The 27933-nt window shown below is 41.3% G+C and overlaps 1 protein-coding gene and 1 long non-coding RNA gene across 2 annotated transcripts in view; both read right to left on the bottom strand.

The window, feature by feature from the left end:
- Positions 1-27933, bottom strand: part of LOC147599160 (uncharacterized) — a 48354-nt gene that overhangs the window by 16293 nt on the left and 4128 nt on the right. The gene's annotated exons all lie outside the window — the stretch shown is intronic.
- Positions 14-27846, bottom strand: VPS35 (VPS35 retromer complex component). The gene is made up of 17 exons (XM_086757816.1): positions 27804-27846; positions 19565-19663; positions 18030-18126; positions 17146-17269; positions 15507-15689; positions 14607-14820; positions 13754-13837; positions 13181-13290; positions 10896-10992; positions 10649-10797; positions 9916-10123; positions 9509-9664; positions 6736-6858; positions 5487-5666; positions 4128-4367; positions 2133-2276; positions 14-908 (listed from the first exon to the last, which is right to left on the bottom strand). The coding sequence occupies exons 1-17, from the start codon at positions 27804-27806 to the stop codon at positions 729-731; spliced, it is 2391 nt and encodes a 796-aa protein (XP_086613942.1). The 5' UTR covers positions 27807-27846; the 3' UTR covers positions 14-728.

Genomic DNA, 27933 nt, shown 5'->3' with positions numbered 1-27933 from the left:
ATGAAGCAACAGGTGTTAATAGCAACTTTATTGTTTCACTGGTGCAAAATCATGATACTGAATAAACTTGTGTAATGCATTTTCCCCTAAATTTACAGTAATGAAGGTTATACATATCTATATAGATTGCAATTTCTGTGTTTTTATACTATTTGGAACAAAATTATCTTGATAAATAGGCCCTGTGCACAGTACTGGCCCTCACTGAATGTCAGAGCCTTAATATGCAAAATATAACTTCTGGTTTTGAACATGGTACTTTAAAACTCTCCAAACATGCATTAATATATTCTAGTTTTTAGGGAAAAATACTACACTTAGTCTTAACTTGCATTAAAAGAAAAGCACAAGCAGAATCTGACAATAATCCCAAAAATCTGATGCCCTGTAAAGATCAGACACAGCTTCAGATAACAGCCACTGCCTGTTTAAAAATCTAGTGCTACAGAAGCAACAGTGAACAGATAGAAGAGAAATCAGAACCGGAAGAGCTCTACCATGTCATATGGATTTCAAGTACGGTTTCAGCCATGCTAACTGATGAAACCTGTAGTTGCTGGTCCAACCTTTCAAATTTGTTAGAGTACTCAACACAAGTGTTTGAAGTGCCAGACTGAACACATCAATGTTAACTTAACTTGACATTTCTGAAAGGCACAACCTATGAAGCTATCTAAAAAAACCCATACGGTATGTAAATGAAAAGAGATAAGTACATGTGTATCTTCCTAAAGAACAAGACCTTCATAAATTGGCCCCTCAGATTCTGGTGATTCCCTCCGCAGACGCAAGTGCTCCAGTGTGTTGTGAAAGTGTTTGTTAATTTGTTCTGTTTCTTCAGTAGACTCAAGGTTTGGGAGATCTTCTCTTATCTTCTGTATAAGCTGATTCAAAACTTGAATTGTCACCTACAGGAGAACATAAACAGAAGTCATCAACAAGACCAGTATGTAAGTGTATAGACATTAGTTTTAACAGAGTTGTCTCTAAACTATTGGTATTTGGACAGTTCTTAGAAATATTGATAAGACTGTAGGCAGACATACTGTTGGAGACTGCATTTTCTTGCTCCTCATAGGACCATCCTGATTTCAGATTTTTGTGGAAGTTATCCTCATCCCAGCAAATGTCAAGAACTTTTAAAATCATTAACCCGACAGCTTTGTAACTTTTACCACAGCATTTTTCTCCAGTTTATTCTAAAAAGCTTTAATCAAATAAAGCACATGATCAGGTTGTCTACGCACTCTAACATAAGTTGTTCTTGTAGAAGTCAGTCAGGATGGTAATATCAGATTTAAAGTTATTCTGAGTGACCAAGTAATTACCTAGGAAAGTACGGCTGCCTATGGTGCTAAGCCCAGTGCTACACAGAACACCACTGTATCCAGGGACTATTTCTACACGTGCCAAGTGCTTTGAATTTCAAAGTTTATTTTCATCTCCACCAGATACAGCATCTCCTATACTAGAACACTACTGTAGCAGAAAGCCACTTCAGTTGCTGGAAAGTCAGCAAATCCCCAAAATCTCTTTAGACGTTGTCTGAGAACTACAGGGTTTTCATTAATGTCTGCTCGTGATGAGATGATGACATCAGATGGGATGTTGATCTCTACTTGACCAAGCAGCTTTTTCAAACTGGGTAAGTTTACTAGTTATCTGCTAAAAGAAAATGTATGAGGTAACTATCTCAGATTTCAGGTGCAGGATTTAAACTGGTACATGAGATATCATATCTATTTCTTAAAATTAAAACTTACAACAACGATTTGTGACACACTCAGCAGTGACCTTGAAGAGCTGTAAGAATTTTCTTTTCCTTATGTACTGTCGTAGTTCAGCCCCGATCAGGACCAGACTACGCAGTCTGTCTCTCACTCCCCCCACCCTCTGAGAGAACGGGGGAGAGATAATATAAGAAAAAGGCTTGCGGTTTGAGATAAGGACAGGGAGTTATCCTTAAAGTTATCAAGAATTGACTACTCTGTTGTTATTACCAGAACTTGAGTCTCTCGGGAAAGACTACAAAGCAAGTTGAAGAGGCATGATTTAGGGTATAAGCATGAATGAAGAGCTTAAATAAATGCTCTTTATAAAAGAAGCAACAGAAAGAATGCATTTCCACTCACCGCCTCATTTTCCTTTTCATAAAAATAGATATATCTATTCAGAATTTCTATGAAAAGTTGCACTTGCAGAGAAGGGTCCATGCACTGATTTGCTATCTTCAGAGCCTTCTTTAGGCACTCCATCACTCTTTTTCCTCCATGAAGCTAGAAGGAAAAAACCAAAAGTTACAACAAATAAAAGAACCTTAGAGAGTTCCAGAATCTTTCCTTCACACATTTCCTGCTGGTCTACCACAGAAACACAAAACTACACAAACTGTGCAGAACAAGCTGTCATTGAAAACTTACCTTTCCTGACTGTGCCCAATTTTAAATTTTGTTAAATCAGGCAGTAACATGAGCAGTTGTTGAAAGCATTCAGTTATGACATCAATCAAGTCAGTTTTGTAATATGTACAGCAAAGCATACTTTGAGAAAGAGATATCAAACACTGCTCTTTATAATTACAACAGCTTATGTGACAAGCCCTAAAGACCACATCTTTTTTTTTTTTTTTAACCTTTAACTTCAACAACTTGTACCTTTAGTTTGGAAGTTTAGTAGTGCATGTGCAAACAGAACTACTATAATAAAAACATGCAAAATACAGACTGTGCTTTGAAAGCCGTTCTTAAACTAGTTGACACTTGTAGTTCAGCCCCACTCAGGACCAAGCTACACAGTCTGTCTCTCACTCCCCCCACCCTCCGAGGGAATGGGAAAGAGATGATACAAGAAAAACAGCTCGAGGTTTGAGATAAGGACAGGGAGAAATCCTTGAAGTTACCATTACGGCCAAAACAGACTCGATGTGGGGAAAACCATTTATTATTAAAACCAAAGTAGGATAATGAGAAAGAGAACAAGATAACCTCCCCCGCCCCTCCCTCTGCCTGGGCTTAACATTATCTCTACCACCTTCCCCCCCGAGCGGCACAGGGGGGAAGAGGGAATGGGGGTCACGGTCAGTCCATCACACGTCGCTTTACGCTGCTGCTTCATGGTTGGGGGAAGAACTCCTCACATTCCTCCCCTGCTCCTTCGTGGGGTCCCTTCCACGGGCTGCAGTTCTTCGTGACGCTGCTCCGGCATGGGTCATCTCTTCCACGGGGTGCAGTCCCTCCAGAACGGCTGCCCCAGTGGGGCCTCCACGGGCCACAGTCTCTTCCAGGCAGGGGGATCTCTGCTCCTCCGTGGCCTCCCCGGGCTGCAGGGGGATCTCTGCTCCTCCATGGGCCTCCCCGGGCTGCAGGGGCACAGCCGGCCTCACCATGGCCATCACCACGGGCTACAGGGGAATTCTGCCCAGGAGCTGCATTACTGCTCCCCCTCCTTCTGCACTGCCCTTGGTGTCTGCAGCCGTTCCTCTCACCAGAAATCCTTCACAACTGGCAGGGAGACGCCTCTCAGGGTCTCTTCACATCTCATTCACATCTCCTCTCCTCTCCAGTCCTTGAAGCTGGGCCGGGCCAACTCAGGCCCAGTTGCCGCCCAGTGGGAGGCCAGAGGGTGAGGGCTGCAAGGCTCACGCCTCCCCCTCTCTGCTCTCGCTCAGCATTTTCACATCTTCTCTCTAATTTTTTTTTTTTTTTTCCCCCATCTTAAATAAATTACCGCAGAGGAGTTATCAGGGAACATTCTGTCACCAACTGGCTCAGCCCTGGCCAGCAGCAGGTCCACCCCAGGCCCAGCCGAGTCCATTGGACAAAGGGGAAACTTCCAGCAGCTTCTTGCAGGAGCTGCCACAGTAGCTCCCCCTCACTAAATCAAACCAGGACAATACTCAAAAGCTTCCATGGTACTACTACCCTTAAATTTGAGTTTTCTCCATTTTTGTATTTATGCAGCTTACACTGCAGTGAGATTTAGAAGTTTCATATATCAGAACACATTCCAACCAAATCTACATCAGTAAGTGATAGATCTTCCTTTAGAAGTAAGTGTCTTCAGAAGAAAGGCGGAACTGTGTTACTGAGACCTATCTCAGTGTGACACTGCTGCTGCTTTATTCTTACCTCCTCTCCATTCTTGTCAGTATTTCGGCCAGACCAAAACAGATGGGCACAAGTGCTCACAGCCCGGCATTGGTCTGGCTTCTTAAGGAGCTTAGAGGCTGCCAGTGCACACTGAGTCCTCAAAGGCTCATGGTTCTCCTCACTGAAGCACTTCATCCTCTCAAAGGTCCCAATTATCAAGGTGATTGCAGCCAGCTGTGCTTTTGAATCACTGATTTCATCTTCATATAGAGAGAAGGCCTAGGCAAGGGAGAAAGCAAGACTCAATCACTGCTTTAGAACACATCAGAAAGACCACAAATCACACCTGCTAATGACATGGCAGGAAAGGGCCTGGTTTTACATTTGTTAAAAGCTTCGGGCAGGAAAAAAAAGAAGATCTTTCATTAAGTGTCAAAATCAATTTAAATCCACAGACAGGAAATAATTAAGAAATATTTATTGCAAGACTTAAGTGGTCATAGTAAACAAATGTGATCGTACATATAATCTGAAGATTGAGTTTTTCTTCATTTGAAGCATCTGTTCAAATACAGAACTTCAGTAGCAGACATAGTCCCTGAAGAGGATTTGGTTCCTTGAAACACACAAAACAGTACAGCAGAAGTTGAGTGGCAGGTCAGCGACCACAGAAAAGGGAAGAAAAGCATTTGCACTGCTGCTACATGGATGAAGAGCCTTGAGAGAACACAAGACTAGAATTCTTGAATGATATCTCTAACAGAAGGTACATAATTGTCATGCTGCTCTCATCTTTAGAATTGTGCTACAAAGGGAAGTGACACAAGACAGTGAGGAAAGATTAGAACAAAGCTTGCAACACAGATAACATTAGAGATGTTGGTTCTTCATCTGATGGGCAGGTTTTCGGAACAAATAAGGCTTAAGACCAAGTTACAGGTTAAAGTGGATTTTCAGAGTAGTTTATAATAGGTTTCAATACAAGGATTCTAATGAGCAGAGCCCAGCATGGCAGTTGTGAACACTGCAAATTTTAGAGAACTTCCAAAGAGTGCTTGTGGCCAGGGCACTACCAGTTAGATAACAGGAGCCGGGAGACAATCTCAGAAGCAGTGAAGGAGCATTTTATGTTGAGAAAGCTACAGTCCTCCAGTGAATCAACTATCTGAGTAGGTGGCAGCATACCACATGTTGTCAGACCGAGTATTCAAATGAGTAGCAATGGAGCTATTCCACAGCACCCTGGGAAGCAAGAATGAAGATGAGGAATTTCTACTAGCATTAGCTGTCAATCATTTCAGATGTTTTAATCACATTGGATGGTTCAGTGTTCAGGAAACCTACTCAAGCCAAATTTAAGGTAGCACAGGACAGTGACTGTAACAGTTGGACACTCACCTGGGACATGAATTCATAGGCCACAGTTTCATGATTCTCAAAGCCAATCTCTCCTGCAGCCAGTGCACCTTGTAGGAAGAGACGGAGAGGCAGCTCTGCCAGTTCTGCTTTGATCAGAGCACTGATGGTCTGATGAGCAAACGAAAAGATCTTCTGGCACTTCTTTTCCCATTTATCATCCTAGAGAAGTCAAACAAGTCAAAGTTTGAACAAGACTAATTGCTATAAGGAAAAGAGAATCTAAATTGTAGTAAGATCTGTTAAGCGCTCCAGCCTGTTATCTTCTGTGTGCTACTGCAGCTACTGATTTACTGAATAGTAGCGAGTGCCCTAGCAGTACTGTGTTGACTTAAGTGGGTCTTCTCAAAGTATTTCTTCCATTTACAAAAAGTTCACACCCATTTTTCTTACCAGCTCATAAAAAAACCTTCCTGAGAATTCTACACTAAATTGCAGTTACCACAGCTATGCTTAGAACATAACAGAGCAAAAGCCTAATTGGCTAAGTGGAGAAAAACTCTATTCAGTCTGGAGCAATCAGAAGTGGAAGAGAATTTTAAAACATTTGTTTGAGGAGTGTTAGAACAAACAGCATTTTAGCTTATTTCCCCACAATAAAGGAAAATGCATATTGAAGCTAACTATCTCAATCAGAAAGCATTAAAGGGCCAAAATGGATCAGTGATTGTTTTAGTGTGCACTTTTGCAACTACTGTATAATTTAACCTACAAAGAAGCACTTGCTACATAGTATAAATATATTTATATATAATATAAATATTATATTTTATATATAAAATATTTTCTATTTATATATATTTATATTTTATATATAAATATGTAAATAGTATAGCTACAGATTTAGAAGTTGATAAATTTCAATATCCAGATTTAAATCAAATCTCTTGCCATTACTTGCAGTGTCCTAGTTCTCTGGTCTCCATGTAAAAAACACATAGTCACCTTCATGAATAAATGCAACTAGCCAATTTCTGCTTCACCATTCTTCAAGTGCTGAGGTAATTTAATATGAATTGATAAAAATCCTCCTTAAATTAGAAAGTATTCACACCTCAAGTAAAAATCTCCCTTGAGAAAAGAAAAAACCACTAGCATTCTGTATCAAGTCTTACCATACTATAGCCACATAAAATGCATTTTTAAGAAATGCATTTTTAAGAAAGCCAATGCATTTTTAAGAAAGCCAAAAAGAAGCAAGTATACAAATGTTACCCAGAGATCAACTTACCACTCTGGAGTTCTCTTTGTAGCGAAAAGCAAGCTGGTATGCAGCAAAAACCAGTGGTGGCAGTGTAAAACGAATCCGTTGGTTCCCACCTGCACCAAAGTGTTTCCGGGCAGTATTTAGGATCTAAAACAAAAAACAGGTAAGCTTAAAGAGTTCTTTTAAGTTACAGTGCAAATAATGCACCTCTTTAATCTGCACTCTAAGGAACAAGAGCATCAGAAAGACATGGTGTTAGCATCAGAGAAATTACAGTACTTGGAGGGGACTACATACAAGTTGCTTTACTCAAATTAAATTCATGTAGTCTCTGTAGCTTAAAATGTGTTATCTGCCCAAACTTTTCCCACAGCTGCTTGAAAAGTGTTAGGCGACACTTGTTGCACTATATTAACTGCAGATACATTTTTTGGATTGCACAGCAACATGGAAGTTGCCTGAGCTTGCATTTAATAATGACATTGGATACGTTCTGTCCTCAACTCCGAGGAAGTTACAAAAAGGACTGTTCTTTACAGTAACCTGTAAGAAAGTAAAAGAAACAAACTAAGTTTCATGAATGTAAGCACTTAACTCAATAAGGCTTCTCATACTCAGAGAAAGACTATAGTGCCACATTCTGGTAGCCACCTGCAACTTTTGCCATTTTTCCCTGGTTTTAATTTTCCATTATGCTCATTAGAGACAGCTCCTTTTGCCTTTCTCAATTGTGAGCACAAGCTGCACACGCAACATAAATGTGATACTTGGCTGCCTATCGCCCTTCTTCTAAACCTGTGGAGAGGGACTAAAGACCTTTATTTGTATTGTTAGCTTCTCCCCTTCCCCTTATTTGGGAATTATTTCTATCTATTGATATAGTTAATAATGTATTCTCATAACCAGAATTCTTGGGAGTAGCAAGAATTCCAGGTATCAGAAAAGAAATTAATCAATCTGTTCCAAGCTAAACATTACATCACATTTGTTGTTTGTAATAACCTGGCTCCCTCTCAACTGGGACAAAAAACTCACACATACCATATTTTACACTAAAACTTCTTTAACAAAATTTCAGAAAATTTCTACTAGAGATCAGAGTTTAAAAGTGGGTGGTTTTTTGGTTTTGTTTGGTTTTGTTTGTTGTGGCTTTTTGTTTTGGGGTTTTTGTTTTTGGTTTTTTTTTTGTTTTGGTTTGTTTTTTTTGTTTAAGTGTCAGAACAAAGATGTCCAGTTACTATGGCCAGGTATTATCTTGCTTTCTGGTCACAGCAGTCCCATTACCACTTTGAAACAAGCACTAGAAGTGAAGCTCAGTATCAACCCTACATACATTTTTAGATTGCATCTAAATTCACGTAAATCACATGAATAAATCAAAATCTGTCATCACTCATAATATTAATTACTTTAGCTTGCAATGCACTAAGGTATTTGAATTTGCATTTTGGATCTCTTCCATACAGAATGCATAATTTCAAGTGAGATACTGTGGAAGAGCTGTGAAAATCCTGTAGTCTTGGATTTTTTTTCTACTACTCCTGCAATATATGAAAATTTGATACAAGCATTTATGATGTTCCTTAAGAAGCTATTAAGCATTTTTACTGAAAGGTGTAAAGTAGCTTACAGAATTCTCTCCAAAAGGTAATTTGACAAGTCCCATGATGGCACCTAAAGGTGGTCAACCTGATTAAAACTAAGCATTGCTAGATGAGAAAGATGACAGCCTGACATTTAGAAGCTTTTTAAAGCCAGCTTCAACATCTCTAGCTATACAAAGTCTTTTGGGGTAAAAATACATCAGCTCCTTAGTGCCAGTATCCCTTTGAGGGAAGCTTTGTTCTGTAGCAAAAAACCCACATAGTTTTCTTGGCTTTTCCCATATGAATATGGTACTTGCTAGTTGTAACCAACCCATATAATTCTTGAAATGAATGAGGACCTAGTTGACCTTCCTGCCCTACTTCAGCAATATTCCCAAATAATGCAGTCAATGAAGTTCTGAATCACAACTGTCTCCAATCCTTGTACAGGCCTTAAAGCTGTGCTTCTCCCTGTTACAGAAGTTGCAGCAAAGCTCTACATTTCAAGCAAGAAATTTTTATACGTTTTAAACCCAAGCTAAATGAATGCTAGTAATGTTATGCATAGCTTCTATTGGGTTATGCTGGTCTATTTTCACTGCTTATACAGTATATTGCTGCAACTTTACAACAGAGTCAGCCCATTGATGGGTCAACTCAAACTGTTCCGAGTAACATAATGCCTAAGTTTCAAGGCCATACTAAATCTGCTATAAAGATAGACCAAGCAGAAAAGAAAAAAACATTTGTAACCACTAAGCAGCACTATACTACATGCTATATGAAGACCATATACTTACACTAATTAAAATCCCTGAGGCTAAACATACTGGCTGTATTTTCTGAGCTCTGTTGTGTATTTTGATACCAAGAGAATGCAAATGGCACAGTGCTCCAAATTTTGCTTGCTGCTTTTTTGATAGACTGTTATCTGAGGTTGTCAGAATGTTAACTAAGAGTTACCACAAACTAATATAACTACATCCAAACTGCCACCTCGTGGGATGAAAATCCATAAATGCATTTAAGTCCTCATCTGTTTTTCTCCAAATAAACATTGCATACTACTATTAAAGGTGTAATACATAATGTTCTCTACTGCCAGAGCAGTGATGTCCCAGCTCCCAGCTGCACTAAATTCTTCTATAGCAAATAATGCAAGAACTGACAGTGCAGAGAGCACAAGCATTCAGAAGCACCAGCCACCATACCAGATACTGTTGGTCAGGGTCATCTGAACGCAAAAGATGAATAAATCTTCCCACAAGACTCTGCTCATCAGCAAAGTCCTCAGGGTCAGGATCTTCAGCAGGCTGATCCGGTTGATCCTGGATCAGCGTGGATACCAAATTCATGATAGCATCTACCTGTTAAAGGCAACATAAGCTCTGTTTAAACTGGAGTAACCTATAAGCGTAAGTTGACAGCAACTGGCAACATCTTTGCAGCCATTCATAGTGCTGACAAAGCACTAGGAAAGTCTATTAGTTGGTAATACTTGCAGGAGCATGAAGACTAGGAAACAAAGCATGCCCTGCATGAAGTCCCTTAGTATGTGTTTTCAAGTCTTCAAACAGTCATTTAAATATCTATAATTTCAAGTTAACTTATGTCATACCTGTTCTTGGGACACAATTTCTGTGTTATAATCCAATACATTGCTAAGCACGTAACAACTCATGCTCTTCCTGGACTCGTAATCAAAGTATTCAAAGAGTGGGTGAAAATGTTTTAGTTTCAGAACTGTCAGGACATTGTTGTAAGTATCAACAGGGATTTTCAAAAGTCTAGTCAGCTCCTTTGAAACAGCACTGCTTGTTGCAATACTAAAAGAAAATACATGCAAAACACACAATTAATCAATAGCTCACACATGTAGATAGATTTAAAGACTGCCTCAACACCATTTCTGATGTGTACCACAACATCAGAGCAACTTGTTGCTAGGGAGAGAGGAAATAAAGTATTAAAACAAGTCATATCCTGCTCTTTAGGATGTACAGTGGAAACTGAACATTTTAAGTTGCTGATAGCAGAAGCAGAGACTGTGGCCGCAAATTAAGCAAGAGAACTCTAGAGTGCTGAAAGGGATGAAGACATGATGACTACAGACAGCTTGGCATACACACTGTGTCGCTGAACAGCTGCACAGTAGGATTTATGCACAGGTGAGAAAGTTCTGGTTACTCAGGAGTTTATCATGATCCTCTACAGCTTGGCCCACAGGCAGTAACCTTACACAGCCAAAGAATGTTGTCTTTGCTATCTTGCCAAATGTGGTGAAATTTAGAAGTCAAGATTTTAGAATATTAATTGCCAGACCAGAAAGAATGCAAGAGACATTTACTTACTGTTCCAGATTAAGTTTATTGAATATTTCCACAGTTGTCTCCAACACCTTATCAACATAGTCAACACGGTCCGGGTAGCATTTCATAGCCAAGTTAATGAGAGAAACTTGCAAAGATACCACATCCTCTGAGGGCATGTCCTGGCGAGACTGAAATTTAAGACAACAGTGAGTTGATTAAAAAAACATGTAACTTAGGAAAAAAAAAAAAAATTCCCCAAAACTGCACGGAAGAATACCCAGCATACCTGTATAACAGTAGCAACCTGCTGTGAAAAGATGTCAAACAGTTTGATATCTGCTGGAATACCAGGCCCATCTTCACGATGTGCAAATAAAGCTAACCTGACAATACATAAAGGAAAGCAGCTTGGTCAGCATAGCTTTTTCACTCCTCAGATACAGGCCAGAAAGACATACTGGCAGAAAAGGCAAGTCCTTTAGGTACATTTGCAAGCTTTATGACAAGCAAAAAGGAAATTAATGGAAGTCCGGAGCCTTAAGAGCAACTGAGCCCGGTAAACATCAGTCCCAGAAAAGAGTGCTGACAGAGATGGAAAGATCAAGAAAGAGTAGGAAGGACATTTCATAACTCATGTTCTACTAGCAGCAAGTGTTCTGTTCTTTCCACCAAAGAAAGAGGGATACAATAGGCTGATGGAAGTGCAAATATTCTGCATCAGTCCAGTGGTACTACTGAAGTTAAATATCCAGTAGTATTCTCTGCAAGACAGTTTCCAGAGGGAAAAAAAAAAAAAAAAAAAAAAAAAAAAAAGAAGAAACATGCTGACTTAACTATGCTACTATGCTTTGTCTCCAAAGACAGACCAACATGTTTGGGACTTACACTGTTTGCAAAGAGCAAAATACAAATTAAATTTGGATTGGAGAAGAATACTTTTTTTTTTTTTAAAAAAAAACACAAAACAAGATATTGCTATCCAGCAAGCACCCAGAAGATATTGTAGAGCTATCTCTATCTGCAACAGGAGAAAGTCATGCCAGCCACCATTTCTGCAGAAATCAAACACAAGATAAGAAGAATCACTAAAGGAAGGCCAGCACCTTACCAAAGCTGCAGCTTAAAAAGCTCAGCATTGCTATCTTTGCTTTCTAATTCTTAAGGGATTATTCTATTCCGAATTAGAGAAAGACCTGCAAAACTATTTAGAAAAGAGGCACCTGATTAAAATTTTAAGTTATTTCTTACAAAGTTTCTAAATTTTGATTTTGAATGAACTTTGGGTCTGAAACAAAGAGGCAAGTAAGAAAAGGTTGAGATGCCAAGAAACTATGAGAAAAAAAGTTAGACATTTAACTACTCTTGTATTTCATTAGGGTAGTAACAAGCAAACTTTCTAAAGCCAGGAACAACCACTGCCTCTTCTCAAAGGGACAAGGCAGCTTTTCTTGGCAACAGCTCAGAGGGTAAGACCAGCATAGAATCATAGAATGGTTTGGGTGGGAAGGGACCTTCAAACGTCATCCAGTCCAACCCCCCTGTAAGAAGCAGGGACATCTCCAACCAGAGCAGGGTGCTCAGAGCCTCATCCAGCCTGGCCTTGAACGTTTCCAGGGATGGGGCATCCACCACCTCTCTGGGCAACCTGGGACAGTGCTCCACCACCCTCAGCGTAAAAAATTTCTTTCTAATATCAAATCTGAATCTACCTCCCTCTATTTTGAAACCATCACCCCTCGTCCTGTCACACCAGGCCCTACTGAACAGCCTCTCCCCATCTTTCTTGTAGGCCCCTTTGGGCACTGGGAGGCCGCTCTAACGTCTCCCCGGAGCCTCCTCTTCTGCAGGCTGAACAGCCCCAACTCTCTCAGCCTGGCCTCACAGGAGAGGTGCTCCAGCCCTCTCATCATCTTCGTGGCTTCCTCTGGACCCTCTCCAACTGGTCCCTGTCCTTCTGATGTTGGGGGCTCCAGAACTGGACACAGTACTGCAGGTGGGGTCTCACCAGGGCAGAGTAGAGGAGCAGAATCCCCTCCCTCGACCTGCTGGCCACGCTCCTCTTGATGCAGCCCAGGAAGCCGTTGGCCTTCTGGGCCGCAAGGGCGCATTGCCTGCTCATGTTGAGCTTCTCGTCCACCATCACTCCCAAGTCCCTCTCCTCAGGGCTGGTCTTGATCCATTCTCCGCCCAGCCTGTATTTGTGCCTGGGATTGCCACAACCCACATACAGGACCTTGCACTTGGCCTGGTTGAACTTCATGGGGTTTGCACGGGCCCACCTCTCCAGCCTGTCAAGGTCCCTCTGGATGGCATCTCTCCCCTCCAGTGTGTCCTGGCTTAATCTGTTTACAAGTTTTAATCAGTCCTAAAAGCAGGTTTCATTCAAAGCTGTAAAAGCAGAGTCCAGAGAGTAGAAGCTATAGAAATAATATTCATCGCATCCTTAATAACAGCTAATAATAGAAAAACACAGAAACAGTGAAGTGATATCAAAAGTTGAAAGCTTTCAAATGCTGTTGTGCACAACACAAACTTAATTTTGAGCCAATTTCCACCCCCTTGGTCACTCACCTGTCAATTAAAGCAATAATTATATTTTTCACATTCACATTTTGGTGCAGCTCAGCACAGGCTCTGAGAAATGGGTTCAGGGTTTGGAGGTGAAATTCATCTGGGAAAACCTGAAGTTTTAGATCAATAGTCATCACGTTATAAACTGAATTAGCCCATTGTTACACAGCAGTAAAATGCAACAGAGTAATTCTAAAGCAGAGAGCCATGTAGTAAATATGGTCTGGCCTACAAATGCTTGGGTTCCCCAAGCTGACCTCAACTGAGTAAATGCATGAAGCGAGAGATACAAGACAGGTGGGTAACTTGAGGGCCCAGCTATCTATTACAATTCATACCGCAAGCACTGCTACTCAAATGCTTACAAGCTTCTGCAACAGAAGGAGCCCAAAACGGATTCATCTCCACACTGCTCATCTGGTAAAAAATATGGGACAACCCAATATGTAAACAGTCCCAGTGACAAAGTTTTCCAGTTCACGAGAAAGACTTGAGAGTAGCCTGAACCTGACTAAAAGTATAGGAGTAAGTGTCCCTGTCTCCCATCACTAGAACTAAATTTAAGCTGCTCACCTGTATGATGCACTCCATGAGGTACTCCTGAGCTAAAGCATCTCTACAGTTTACAACTTGCTCCAATATTCCAGGCAGAACAATCTGGAATAGGAAAAAAGTCTTGCCATGACTTAACAATTACTGTCTAAGTTTGTATTCACATATATGCATTTAATCCAAGCAGAGCAGCATTTCTAACATTTCTCAGCTTATTCTTTACATAAAGGCTTTCTGATAAAATGTCCCAGTGTTCAGCAGTTCCACCATTCAGAGAGGGGGAAGAAAAAAAAAAAAATCTACTGGTCTCAGATATCTGTCCTTTTTGTACATTATACTAAATCAAAGCCTGCAGGTTGTAAGTCAGTGCTACTAGCTTTGCTGGCAGATACCACTACTCAGGGTCTCAGCAGTACCACTCGAAATAGTTCTCAGTGGCTATATGGCAGAACTTACAAGGGAAAGACTTTTAAATAATACATTTGCTTGACTATAATTCCATGCAGTAACAATTCTCTTGAATGTTTTGGGAAGAATAGCTTCATTTAACTTGTAAAGTCTATCACAGAACGTTGTATGTGTACACATCCCTTAAACCAACACATCATTCTATAAGTAAAATAGGAATCAGGAAGGAAAGTTTTAAAATTTCTTGTCAACATTACAGTCTAGCTTATAGGAAAAATGCACAAGTCATGTCCTTAGCCCCACAACACTTTATATAGTTTCATTAGCATTCAGAACTTTTCCTCAGGTGACAGGATTACTGAACTTCTAGCACAGCTGTAACACTTCAAACTGCTCATCTGAAAGTCCAAACTGGTTACATTTGGAAAAAGTAACAGAAGTCAGAAAGGATGGACAGACATCCCACCTGCTTATATCGCTCCACATTAACACCTTCCAACTGACTGAGGCGAACCAGGTTTGTTCCTACTAGGATCCTCAGTTCCTGCCTTTCTCGCTCCCTTTTCTCTCTGTCCCGACTATGGCCCTGGTGTTGCATTCGCACCCAAAGTTTGTTCATCTCAGCAAAGTTCAGCAACACAAAATCCATCGAATCACTGATGTCTCCAGTGGTTTCTTCACTGCAATTGAGAACAGGTTAGGAACAGGAAAAGCTTGTCAGAGGTATTCATCCTTCCATCCACTGGTGAACATTCAACTTTTAAGAAAGTAGGAGGGCGGAGAAGTGTGTGGTAGGATATCTGGGTTCATAAAGCCTACAAGAAAACTGAGGAGGGACTTTTCACAAGGGCAGGTAGTGATAGGACCAGGGGTAATGGCTCTTAACTGGAAGAGGGTAGGTTTAGATTAGACATAAGGAAGAAGATTTTACTGTGAGGGTGCTGAGGCACTGGCCCAGGTTGCCCAGAGAAGCTGTGGATGCCTCGTCCCCGGAAGTGTTTAAGGCCAGGTTGGACACAGCTTTGAGAAACCTGGTCTAGTGGAAGATGTCCCTGCCCAGGGCACGGGGTTGGAACTGGATGGTCTTGAAGGTCCCTTCCAACCCAAACCATTCTATGACAAGAAAGGTTCATATCCTCACTTGTGAGAAACCTTAGGTGTGGAATTCTTAATGGATAAAACACCTGTCAAGTCTATAGAGTTCTAATATATCTACTTCTCTCAAATCTGAAGAAAGTCATACAGAAAATTGAAATACATTATGTTAAAATCAGGCTTGGGTTTGTTTTTTGTTTGTTTGGTTGGGGGTTTTTTTGGGTTTTTTTTTTTTGTTTTTTTTTTTAAAGTTATAGCCCATCTTTCTTACTCTGCTTGCTCGCCTTCATCCGGCAAGATATTCCTCGTACACTGCAGGAGATAGTTTCTAAGAAAGAGGCCTCTAAGAGGATGCTGTACTCCACGGCACATCTCCACCAGGTCTTTCAAAATATCTTTCCTGGACTGTGGAAATGACTTGACATAGACAACACCTACTGTTATCAGGAGATACCTGCAGAAAGGCACAGAATCAAACAATAAATTGTAAAGTAACAATATCACACTTAAAGGCAACAGTTCCTTTCTTCCACCCTGGCAGTATTACCAAAGCACGGATAGCAATATAGCATCATCACGGTCTCATAATTTCAGTCAGCTTTCAACCCATATTCTCCTCTGCTACGGAGCACAGCAAGTCTGAATAGCCACTGGCCCTCATTACAGTGCTTTACACCTTGAATGTGTAAGCGCTTAGCACGCATGAAGTTCTGAATGCTCTCAGCCTGTCTATACTTCCAGCACCTGGGAAGCTGGGAAATAGCTCTGGCACACATAGATAAGTAATTATTATGGTGAAGCAGTTAAGCCTCTTTCACACTGTAGTCTAGCAGGATGTTACGCTCTTCAGAAAGCTCCAAGCCTGTACTCATTCCTTCAGCATCTCTACACTAAGCAAAAGGCGGAAGGAACAGGCAAGATGCAAAGGACTGGTATCTTAAGATTCTATGATTCTAATGCACTTGGACTCCCTTCCAGCTTAAGAGAGAAAACATACGGTGCTCAGAACCTTCATATGTTTAGTTTAGGGGCCTCAATCCTCTCTGCACGCTTCTCTGCCTCATGCATGGATGCACACAGAACCAGAAGTGTTTATCAGGCAGAAGTAGCGTCTACATCAAGCAGGGAGGAAGACAATTCAAATGATTATGCAGAGGGGTAAAGCCATTGTGGTAGTCATCAGCCAAACTCCAGAAACTGTATGAGGATGCAGCCTGGTGTCTCCAAAGCCTCTTCCTGGCATGAGCATACTGTCAGGAATTAAAAACCACAGTACCAAGCAAAATCAGAGTCCTAAGTCTGAATATCTGGAAGATCTACTCCAGCCCAACAGTCACATATCTGAAGATAAGCCTTCCAGTATAATCTCTAGCATATTAACATATAGCCAAAAAAGCATATTCAGAAACACAAGGCTTTTAAGAATTAAGTTACAGACATTTTCAGCTTCCTTCTCATACTTCCTACTCTCCAAAGACAGATGGTTATAAAGCATCTACTGTGCGTGAGGATCTAAAACCTAGATGCTCAGGTACAAGTTCATTAACAGATAAGAGAAAAAGTTAATAAACATGTAGCCACTCTCACCTATTAGAGTGTGGTTCTTGGTTAATCTTCCACTGACCAGCTCTTTACCCAAAAGCCAACTTTATTCCAAGATCGAAGTGCTTCCATCTTGGTCACGTGCAAAACCAAAACATTGGCAGGAGGAACTGACCTTCTGCAGCTGCACTCTTGGACTAAATCTCAGAAGTCTCATAGCAATTGACTCTTAAGATACGCAGAAATACAGTTCCCCATTGCAAACTGTATTCTTGCTATCAAGCAAGAATGCAGAATCAATCATTACCTGAACTCAGAGTCTGACCACTGTTCACCCACCAAACAAACACTAACATATATACACTTACAGTCTCGGAATAATATTTCCAGCATACTGTACTAGCTCATAAAGGTCTGCCACTTTCCTTCCTTTGGCAAATTCATCTGTCAGGTAGACTTCCAAGTAGTGCAGCTCATCAGAAATCGCCATGTCTTTATCTCTTAGTTAAGGATTTTAAGTTAGAATGTCTACAACACATTTACACAGTAATTTGCTCATTCACGCCAAGGAGGAAAGACGCTATACCAAATGCTCAAGTAGGTAGTACTTCTGAAACAATAATCACTATTGGGATATACATGCAAAATTAACCCCAACCCTTCAACTGTCATTTTTAGCATATTAGAAAAGAGAAAAAACCCTCTAAATCAAAACAGTGAGCAAATGAATGTGATAAAACAGAGTATCTAAAGCAAAGGCACACTGTGTGTCACAGAAGAACACAATCCACACATGAAAAAAGTAGTAGTTGAAAATAGTCATGCTATTCCCAAGTTTCATGAAAACGTTCCCCTACCTCAGATACCACAGTATCCACTGACTTACAGTTAGAAGCTAATATAATAACAAAGGGCAAAAAATAAGTTGGTTTTACAGATTTTAGGGTAGCATACTGCAAGCAGAGTTGTTTTACAGAGCTGATATTTTTAATGGAACAAGACTCCTGAAACCTCCCAAAGGAAGACACAAAAGACATTAAAGACCTGTTTTATACCAAAGGGAAAAGATGAACTTACACAGTGAGCAAATAAGTGTATATTCTCCTACAATATATCCAGATAACTAAATACTGAGGAGAAAAGTGCCACTAAATATCTGAGACTGACGAGATGCCATTGCACCAAAAAGAGCAGATGAGCATTTCATTCCAAATTCAGTGTTTCAAGTATTCATTTCCTCTTCAAAGGATACAGAGCTCATAATAGCTCTTTGGAGACAACATTGAAGTCCGCAGTTCACCAAGCATGTTGGAAGCATGTTTCAGAGCATCCATGAGCTTGTTTTTGTCCTTTAGAGGAAGAAAGAGAGAATAGTCTCTAAGAAATAATACTAGCCAACTGCAATACTTTAGAAAGCTACATTTTTAGTTTTTTAAAAAAAAGCATGCACAGATTAAGTAAACATCAGGAAAGTGATAATTCTAATTAAATAAAGTATCTAGCTTGTACTACATTGCCCATCCAAATTCAGTGGAACATTATACCTGAAGGTGGTAAGGTGATGTATCTGAAGACAGAGCTACAGTAATAAATTGTAACACTAATGGTACAAAAAACTAAAAGAAAATTTTGCTTATGCAGAAGTCTCCACCCAAGCAAAAACAGAGTGGATTCCCCAAACCCCAATCTGTTTTTCTGCTCAGGTTTCATGGAAGAAACCTCTAGCAGACAGAGGATATGCACTGCCAGCAGACCCCTGTTGGAATTAGATTCCTCTTCCCCTACTTCTCACCCAAGAACACCACCTTACTAAAAGCCACAGTTTATCAGGCTGCATGTAACTCACATTTATTATGCAGATAATCACCTGGCATCACAGGATGCAGGTCAAATTTCTAATCTACCACCTACGCGTACTTGTTCAACTCATCATAAGAAGCAGCATTAATTTTGGGGGGAGAATGGAAGGAACTGCTAGTGTGAATGACTTAGTATACTGTCACTCAGTCACAGACAGTGAAGAGCTCAGCTGCAGCTACTTAAACATTTCAAAAGCATTCCACAGAGTATAAAACTGTAATAAGTGTTGCCTTTCTTGCTACTGTCATTTGGCTGCAGACAAAGTTAGCTTGGCTAACCATGTGAAAAATATATGGGGATATTTAAGTTTTCACCACAACTTTAAGTAGTTTCTCCAAATAAAAATAGGCTTCTCAAACTGAAGAAAACTACACATGATGACATCATCTGTCTGCACTGGCTACAGTTTCAAGGTAAATATCTCAGCACCACCCTATCCAATGGTGGTCTTCCGGTCACAAAAGAATTCATGAAACAGTCTACAGTCACTACAGGTAATTCATTATTAGCCTTGTGGTCTGTGGCTTATGCAAAAAAAAAAAAAAGACTACAAGGAAAAAACAGTCTATTGAACATAAACGAGAATAGTTTCTCATCATATAGTTCCATATAAAATTAATTTGAATAACCTTCTGATGTCAAATGGCAGGCTCATTCTCAGTTTACGTTTACTTAAATGCAAGCATATAAATTATAAAGGCGAATCTTTATAATTTATCTTGTCACATACCGGAGCAAACTCAGGAAGACACATTCAAAGAATACTCAAGGCTCACTTTGAGTAGCTGCTTCATCTATTTGCAAAGTCTCTCCCAGGAAGATGTAGAAAGGGTTAATTTTCCTCAAAGCACTAGAGATTAGTACTGATTTACTGTTTTACTCCTAGCAGATAAGAAGCTTCATTGCATTTTAAAGTCACATTCTTACCAAGCATCTCTTCATCTGGAAAGACTGCACCTTCACAGCCTGAATGGCTTCATCCAGGAGTTTTTCCTGTTCATCCTGAGGAGACTGCTGTGTTGTCGGCTGGAAAAAAAAAAAAAAAACAACAGAACTCTACTTCTGTGAAGCTGTCTATGACTTGGTCCAAACTGAGTTCCCATCGCTCAGAACAGAGTGCAAGTGACACTGCAGTGTGACCACTCAAGAGTCGTCAAATAGTGCGTGATACGTGAGGGAAAACGTTCCCAAAACGTACTCTGCAAAAATCTGAAGGAAGGGAGGAGGATAGCCTGCGAGCACCAGTGCTACTTGGAGTGCAAAGCCATAGGGTTAGAACAGGGTCAACTTTTCCCTTCTAACATTTAGAGGTTAAGAATCCAGTGCAATGAAAGCTTCAAGAGAATACAAACACATCACTACGCTGAGAGGAAGCATTCATAGAACCATAGAATGGTTTGGGCTGGAAGGGACCTTCACAGCCCATCCAGTCCAACCCCCCTGCAAGGAGCACATCCCTGACTAGATCAGGGTGCTCAGAGCCTCATCCAACCTGGCCTTGAACGTTTCCAGGGATGGGGCATCCACCACCTCTCTCTACAGATCTTCAGAGCAATGCCCAGACCACACACATTACAACTGTACAGATGCGTTCCTGTACTCACAAGTTCTCAGTTAACTGCTATCTGAGCCACACAACTCTATTAAGGACAAGTTTCAGATAAGCAAAGGATAAAGTACAGTTAGTGATTTCTGGAAGGTAGAAGGAACTTGCAGAAGTCAATAGAAAATTGAAGAGAAGCAACAACTCTTCATGTCCCCTACTTGTCCCAGTGACCCTCTTCCTCTTACCTTTCCTCAAAGAGTCACATTCCAGGCCTTCAACTTAAACTTTCAACATCTTTCATCTTTTCAACTTCTTGTAATATTAATTAAATCCATTGCTTAGATCCTCAGATTTCCCCTCAACCCAGCTGTAATAGGCCTTCTCCTACTGCAGCTGCTCCCTGCCCTCTACTAGATTGATTAGTTTTTATGAGCATCTTTAAGTCATCCTCCAAGATGTCCAAATTTATTTAGACCAGAACCCCTAATGCTCTCCCCACCTCCAACCAGCCTTCCTCCTAACACCTTACAAGGGAACACCACCATCCCCCTGTTGTTTAGGTTCAGTCTTTAACATCTCATTAGAGCCTTTCCTAATTTTCCACTTTGTTTTCAGATGGCCTCTATGAAATATTGACAGATATAAAAGCACTGATGTTGTGTCACAATTACATTTTCTCTAGTCTTGACAAATACCATGTACACAGTGATTCGCACAGCAGGTTCTCTGAGTCTGCAGCTTCAGTAATTTCTCAACTATTTATACTTGTTCTCTTCATCCACTGTGTTCAGAAGGTTCCTGGTCTCCTCTTTGAAATTACATGTCAGTAACAAGCTAGCACTTACATCATCTTAATGTTCTTAAAAACAGTATCTTCAGTATCAACTCCTTCCACACACTCCATGCTTGGAGTCCCTGTAAGTATCTTTTGAAGACAGATCAAAATGGAGGTCTTCATTATAACACAGGTTTTCGTTTAACAGCAGCTTAATGGTTACAGGGCATTGCAGCCTTAGCACACTCCTGTTTTCTCTATATTTAATTGGGCTCTCATTCTGCAATTGCAATTTCCATAGTAAGAGTCACAGACACTATCTTCCCACTATCCTTTTCCACATACAGAAAACAGACAGACCTACACAATGCTGTTCTTGCCTTGATCATGCCCAAACAGGCAGTGAATCTCTGCCCTTGAAGGTTTTCAATCATACAGCTAGACAAAATCAAGGCTGATCTGATCAGTGACAATCCTGCTTCAAGCAAGGTTATACGAAATAAAGGCTTCTTACAATCGACACTTACATGACTTCATGTGCCTCAGTAATATTCAAACCATGCACGATAACTAATTAACAAGTCTATTTTGTCAAGTGAAAAAAAAACACCTCTTCCAATTATAGAATCACAGGATGGTTTGGGTTGGAAGGGATCTTCAAAGCCCATCCAGTCCACCCCTCCTGCCAGAAGCAGTGACATCTCCAACCAGATCAGGGTGCTCAGAGCCCAGGCCAACCTGGCCTGGAATGTTTCCAGGGATGGGGCTTCCACCGCCTCTCTGGGCAACCTAGGCCACTGTTCTACCACCCTCAGCATAAAAGAATTCTTCCTTATGTCCAATCTGAATCTACCTCCCTCTGTTTTAAAACCATTACCCCTTGTCCTGTCACAACAGGCCCTGCTGAAGAGTTTCTCCCCATCTTTCCTATCAGCCCCCTTTAGGTACTGGAATTAGAGTAATTAGAGAAACTGCACCTCTTATAGATTACTTTATAATTAATCACATAAAGCACGTTTTCCAAAAAACAACTCAAGCAAAAAGCAGAAGTGGTATCCATGGCTAGATGATCCTATTTCCCAGGCAATTCAATAGCTACAAGCTCTAGAAAAGCCTCCAACTGTGAAGCAAGTATGTTCTGCCAACAGAACTTTGCTGCTAATTGCTAAGCTTTATTTATTCCATGACAGATCAAAGTTTCAAGGAACAGAAAATAACAGTGCTGGGACTAGTGTGCAACAATTAACACCAAAACACCATGTGACAGACTTGGTGAATTACGTCTATACCAGCACGTTTGTCACACCCTACAGTCCTCTGAACCCATATTAGTGCTTCAGAGACAATACATCACTACTGAGCTGAATGCCATTATGCTCTAATATAAAGATACCTGGTGTGGTTGAAATATAGCTAGAACGAGCAGAGTAAGGTTAACACTAACCACAACTTCCTAAGCCCCCTTCTAATGGGCATTAAGCTTACAGAGTTACCATGCCTGCTCTTCCATCCCCAGTTGCTCACGGGATCATGTAGTGCTAGGAGAGCTGTTTAAAGCATCAAATAAGCTAGAAGACTAGCCCAGCTGATTAACAGTTTACCATTCACCTAGCTCACCCTACTACCACATAAAACCTTGCAGGCAGGGGTGTGGAAAGAAGGCCTTTGACAGCAAAACCAAGTTAAAGCATTTATTGAAACACAATATTTCCTACAGCCCCAAATAGCGTTTGGCAGAGTGCACATGCATCAGCTCCCTTACTTTTGAAGTGAAAACCACTTGTTAAAGCATAAGGGACCACTCGTTAAAGCATAAAGCAGAAGGGACCTTAAAGATCATCTTGTTACAATCCCCCTGCCCTGGGCAGGGACATCTTCCACTAGACCAGGTTTCTCAAAGCTGTGTCCAACCTGGCCTTGAACACTTCCAGGGATGAGGCATCCACAGCTTCTCTGGGCAACCTGGGCCAGTGCCTCAGCACCCTCACAGTAAAAGTTTCTTCCTTATGTCTAATCTAAACCTACCCTCTTCCAGTTAAGAGCCATTACCCCTGGTCCTATCACTACCTGCCCTTGTGAAAAGTCCCTCCCCGTCTTCCTTATCAGCCCCCTTTACATATTGAAAGGCCACAATAAGGTCTCCCCGGAGCCTTTTCTTTTCCAAGCTGAACAACCCCAACTCTCACAATAACCTCATCAGAAATATCTCACTGAAGGTATATACTTTCTTATGTACCCTTAACCACCGTCTTTTAAATAACAGTTGCCAAAATAACAGAATATCAGGGCCTTGCTCTGTCAGACCTAGCTTTCCCATTTATAATGAACCACAGTCAGCTTTACAGCAGATTCTGTCTGCATCAACAGGAGACATTGACAGTATTTCCATTTCCACTCTAAATTTGAGCACCAAGGCCCCATGCTGTATTCAACATCAGGACTGTAATAAGTATGCAACTGAATTCACTGACAGAAGGATTTCCATGTTACCACAAGATATTAACTTTTTTCTTATCTTTTCAAGATTAAGAGTAAAATTACACTAATGTCTGTTCTGACTTAAGTCTGAGAAGGTGATTGGTCTAAACAAAGATGTCTTTACTACAAGGGTACTGCACTTCACATCTAAAGAAAAGACAATCTCAGCATTTTACAGTTGCACAGGCAGTGAGATAACCTACCACTGATTGTAACAAGCATACAACCAAAGCAGTCTGAGGTCTTGTTTGTAGCAGCTTTACTTCTACATGAAGAGAAAACATATTAGCAGCAGCCCCACTGAACAAGCTCTGACTCTTTCTCACTTCTCCATTTTCAAAGTCTGAATATTTATCAGCTTACCCTTTTCTTTCTACTTCAGAAAGCAAGCTACTTTCAGCTTCAGAACTGTAGAGTATTTCTGCACATAAGCTGGTTATTATCAAGTGACACACAAGATCACATCTAGATATATATATATATATCCTGATACATATGCTTGAAGTTTGAGGAAATTGTAGCAAAAAGCAACTGAAATAAAGAGAATGTACAGCAAAAGCCTACTAATGACAGTTAGCAGGGCACACACCAAACCAGAAACCAGTTCTTCTGTCAGACACAATGCGGAATAAAGCTGTTTATTTTCTCTATCTTCTACTTCAAATTAGGAACCTAATAACAGAAGACGGTATTTCAAGTGTTATTTAAAGCAAAACAAAAACAAACACACACAACTGCACTGTGGAGTCCTATGCCAATCTACAAACAAGGATCCTGAACATAAGCTTTTGAAGATACTTTGACACCAGAGAAAGACAGCAGTACTCGACAATCAAGGTACAGAATGTCCTGTTGACAAAACAGCACATACAATAAGGTATAAACTCCTGCATGAATGCAAGATAAGCAATTATGCAGCCATTTAGACTGTAGAAATGCTCAAGCCTTATCCCCATTAGATACACTGCAAATGTTGGAAAAAAAAAAAAAAAAAAGAGTTGATGTGAACACAGTTTTCTGCTTTACTTGTTCCCTAACCTTTTTTCCTCTGAAACCACAAGGAAGCAAGTGAGCAGTGGAGAACAGACAGAGAACTGTCTCTTTCAGCTGCACTATCAGTTTCTGTACAAGAGACCACAGCGTTTTTCTAGCTTTGAAGAAAGGATTATCACAGTTACACATGCAAGTAACGGAAGTCACAACACACAGCAGTTGAACTCGGCAGGGGAGCTGGTGTGAGTTCTTTGGTGCGTGGTTTTTTTTCTTTGTTTGCTTCAGGTTTTGGGGATTTTTTTTTTTTTTAATAAAGGCTAATGAAATTTAAGTTGCCTTGGAAAACAAGAATTCGTTAAAATTCCAAACTAGCTTGGAAGAAGTCTACTGCCTAGCTGATCAGAGTGGGCAATGCAAGTTATCCTGCAGGTAACAATTAGAAAAGTGTATTGTCGCACCACTGAATATTGTTCTGGACCATGCCTATGCTCATAGTAGCAACTACTCTCGAACACACAAAATGAATATTACACATGTGTATGATTTACTTATTTGGCAACACTCATTTACACAAAAAGACTTTAGAAGATTCATACTGAGGTTCATATTTGAGACTCATCTGCACTCTGGAGATGGTTATTACTTTGGGTAAATGTGTTGACTAGTTAAGATACTCATTCCACCTAAAAAACTGGTAAATTGCAGTACTCGAAAGAATTACAACAGAACTAAACACAAGCTTGTGGAGCTTATCAAATAGCTTCTACTTTGGCAATATATGGATCTTAAGCTGGATGCAGAGTATAAATAATACAAAATAGAAGGTTTTGCTTCTGCTCCATTCTAAAGTGCATTTTCATCTAATTTCCAAATGATTAAGTACTTTTCTTTAGATAACTGATGTGCTTACAGTCTATTCCACACGTGACTTTTCCTTCTCTTTGCTCACATGCTTGTGTTTAGTACCCCAATGAATGAGATTTACCGAAAAGAGGTTTTTCTGCCTTCTCCTAGTTGGATTTTATTAGGACTACCTACCAACAGCCACCATTGAGATTGGTTGGCCCAGAAGGCCAACCGCATCCTGGGCTGCATCAAGAGGAGCGTGGCCAGCAGGTCGAGGGAGGGGATTCTACCCCTCTACTCTGCCCTGGTGAGACCCCACCTGGAGTACTGTGTCCAGTTCTGGAGCCCCCAACATAGGAAGGACATGGACCAGTTGGAGAGGGTCCAGAGGAGGCCACGAAGATGATCGGAGGGCTGGAGCAGCTCTCCTGTGAGGCCAGACTGAGAGAGCTGGGGCTGTTCAGCCTGGAGAAGAGAAGGCTCTGAGGAGACCTGAGAGTGGCCTGCCGGTACCTCAAGGGGGCTGCAGGAAAGATGGGGACTCTTCAGTAGGGCCTGTTGTGACACGAAGAGGGGTACTGGTTTTAAAATAGAGAGAGGCAGATTCAGATTTGATATAAGGAAGAAATTTTTTACACTGAGGGTGGTAGGGCACTGTCCCAGGTTGCCCAGAGAGGTGGTGGAAGCCCTATCCCTGGAAACATTCCAGGCCAGGTTGGCCTGGGCTCTGAGCAACCTGATCTGGTTGGAGATGTCACTGCTTCTGGCAGGGGGGGTGGACTGGATGGGCTTTGAAGGTCCCTTCCAACCCAAACCATTCTTTGATTCTATGATTTAAAAATGAATGCTGCCCAAGACAGAAGACAGGTCAGCCTCAGAAGCAGATCAGGACAACTGCCAGCCTACAGACGAAGCCTGGGTACACACAATGTATTGCTGTAAAAATCATTGAGCTGCCTGAAATTTAGAAAAAAAAAAAAAAATGCATAAGCATTTTACTCTGCAAGACTGAAGGCGACTCCAGAACTTCTGTCTCACAGCACAGGAGCTCAAAGACGAACCAGAGAGAAGAAAACATTTTTCACATGTTTAAACTGGTACTTACTGCCACAGGAAGCCACAAGACATTAGAAAGAATCAAGCAGCTGGACTTTTTATTCAGGGGATGATCAAGAATAGTCAGAGCTCTCTTAAAAATCAGTATTGTTAAAGGTACTTAAACATTCAGCTTCAAGGTTTAAACTAAGCTCAGCCATATGAAAAGGCAGTGGAGCCTAATTTGACAGAGGGGATTATCTCATGTTTAATACCTATAAGTTTGTTTTTTCTGAATCATCTGATATCAGCTATTCTTAGAAGAGGACATAAGAGCAGACAAGTCTCAGCCCAGTTCTCATGGAAGTGACAAGCAGAGGAAAGTTGTGTTATTCTTGAGTTAATGACTACCAGAAAGTACTTATGTGGGGGACAGAGACTGCTACATATGTAGTTCTATCATTTTTCATTACTCAATTAAGTATTTTCCATTAACCTTTCAAGTAACATTACAGGTTTTGCTGCCACACACACTGCTAGAGAATACAGTATTAAACCGATACCAATATACACACACCTTCAAAAAGAAAGTCTGTCCCAAAAGCCCAAGAACTATGCAATCTTTGCTTTATAAAGCATTAAGTTAGTTTTGATACTGTTAGTATCATTTATACTCCACACTTAGGCTAATTAACATGCCTTGATGGTTACAGTAAGTGCTGCTTACAATTTTATTGAATATTAAGTACCACTGAAGACACAGTAAACAGGTGGACTTTTCAGTTTTACTAGGAAACTTGATTGTCCCGTTATTTTAACTGAAAATTGAAAAGCATTTCTCACTAAGAGCTACCTCCCTGCTGAAGTTTCAGGTTCGCATCTCTAATAAACACTAATATTCATTCCAAAACAGCTCTATTGAGCTGGGTCCACCAACGGCAAACCCACTTCTTCTGCAGGAAGAGAAAGGAGGTTCCCCGGGAAAGTCCGCAACGGCAGTCCCGGGAAATCAGGAACAGCTAGCTGAACTGCAGACTGCAATGTGGGCAGCAAGAGCACACATGCACAGCACTAGGAATGACATAACCTCGGGTTTATGACAGGAGCAAGACGCTAAAATACACTTAAACTCTGACCACAAATGCAGCAGCGGTTCCCTAATAAAACACCTACTTCCCTTGCGCCTCTATAAACCGGGCTGAACCCAGCAAAGCAGCGCTCCCCACAGCGCGAGGCGTTACCGCGGACACAGCGGGCCCAGTTCCCCCCGCAGCCGGGCGTCGGCTTCCAGGCCCGGCTCCAGCCCCAAACCTGGCCAGGCCAGGCCCCGAGCGCAGCCGCTGACGGCGCTCCCGAGCGGTAGCGAGCAGGAGCCCTCGGCCCAGGCCCAGGCCTATCCCGCGGGAACGGGCCGCGGCCGCCACCCAACCCCCCCGGCAGCCGCGTCCCGTGGGGCCCAGCAAAGCCCCCCCCAGCCCACCGCCGCGCCTCACCATGGTCGCGCCGCCGCTGCAGACCGTCCCCACCAGCAACGCCCCCCAGCCCCGCGCACTATCATGTGACTGTGACTGTGACTGTGACTGTAGCTGCGCTGCTCCGCCCCGCCGCCTTCCCATTGGCGCC

The sequence above is a fragment of the Chlamydotis macqueenii genome, chromosome 13 (genome assembly GCF_036417535.1).
Source record: "Chlamydotis macqueenii isolate bChlMac1 chromosome 13, bChlMac1.mat, whole genome shotgun sequence".
In the NCBI taxonomy this organism is placed as follows: Eukaryota; Metazoa; Chordata; class Aves; order Otidiformes; family Otididae; genus Chlamydotis; species Chlamydotis macqueenii.
The sequence above is the reverse complement of the archived record's forward strand: the minus strand, read 5'-3'. Positions and strand labels throughout refer to the sequence as shown.

Excerpts from the sequence above, each read along its gene's own strand:
- VPS35 (XM_086757816.1), bottom strand. Across the intron at positions 13,838-14,606 it reads ATGTGGAGCGATATAAGCAG|ATTGTTCTGCCTGGAATATT; the intron begins GTGGGATGTCTG and ends TTCCTATTCCAG. Across the intron at positions 4,368-5,486 it reads CCTATGAATTCATGTCCCAG|GCCTTCTCTCTATATGAAGA; the intron begins GTGAGTGTCCAA and ends TCCCTTGCCTAG.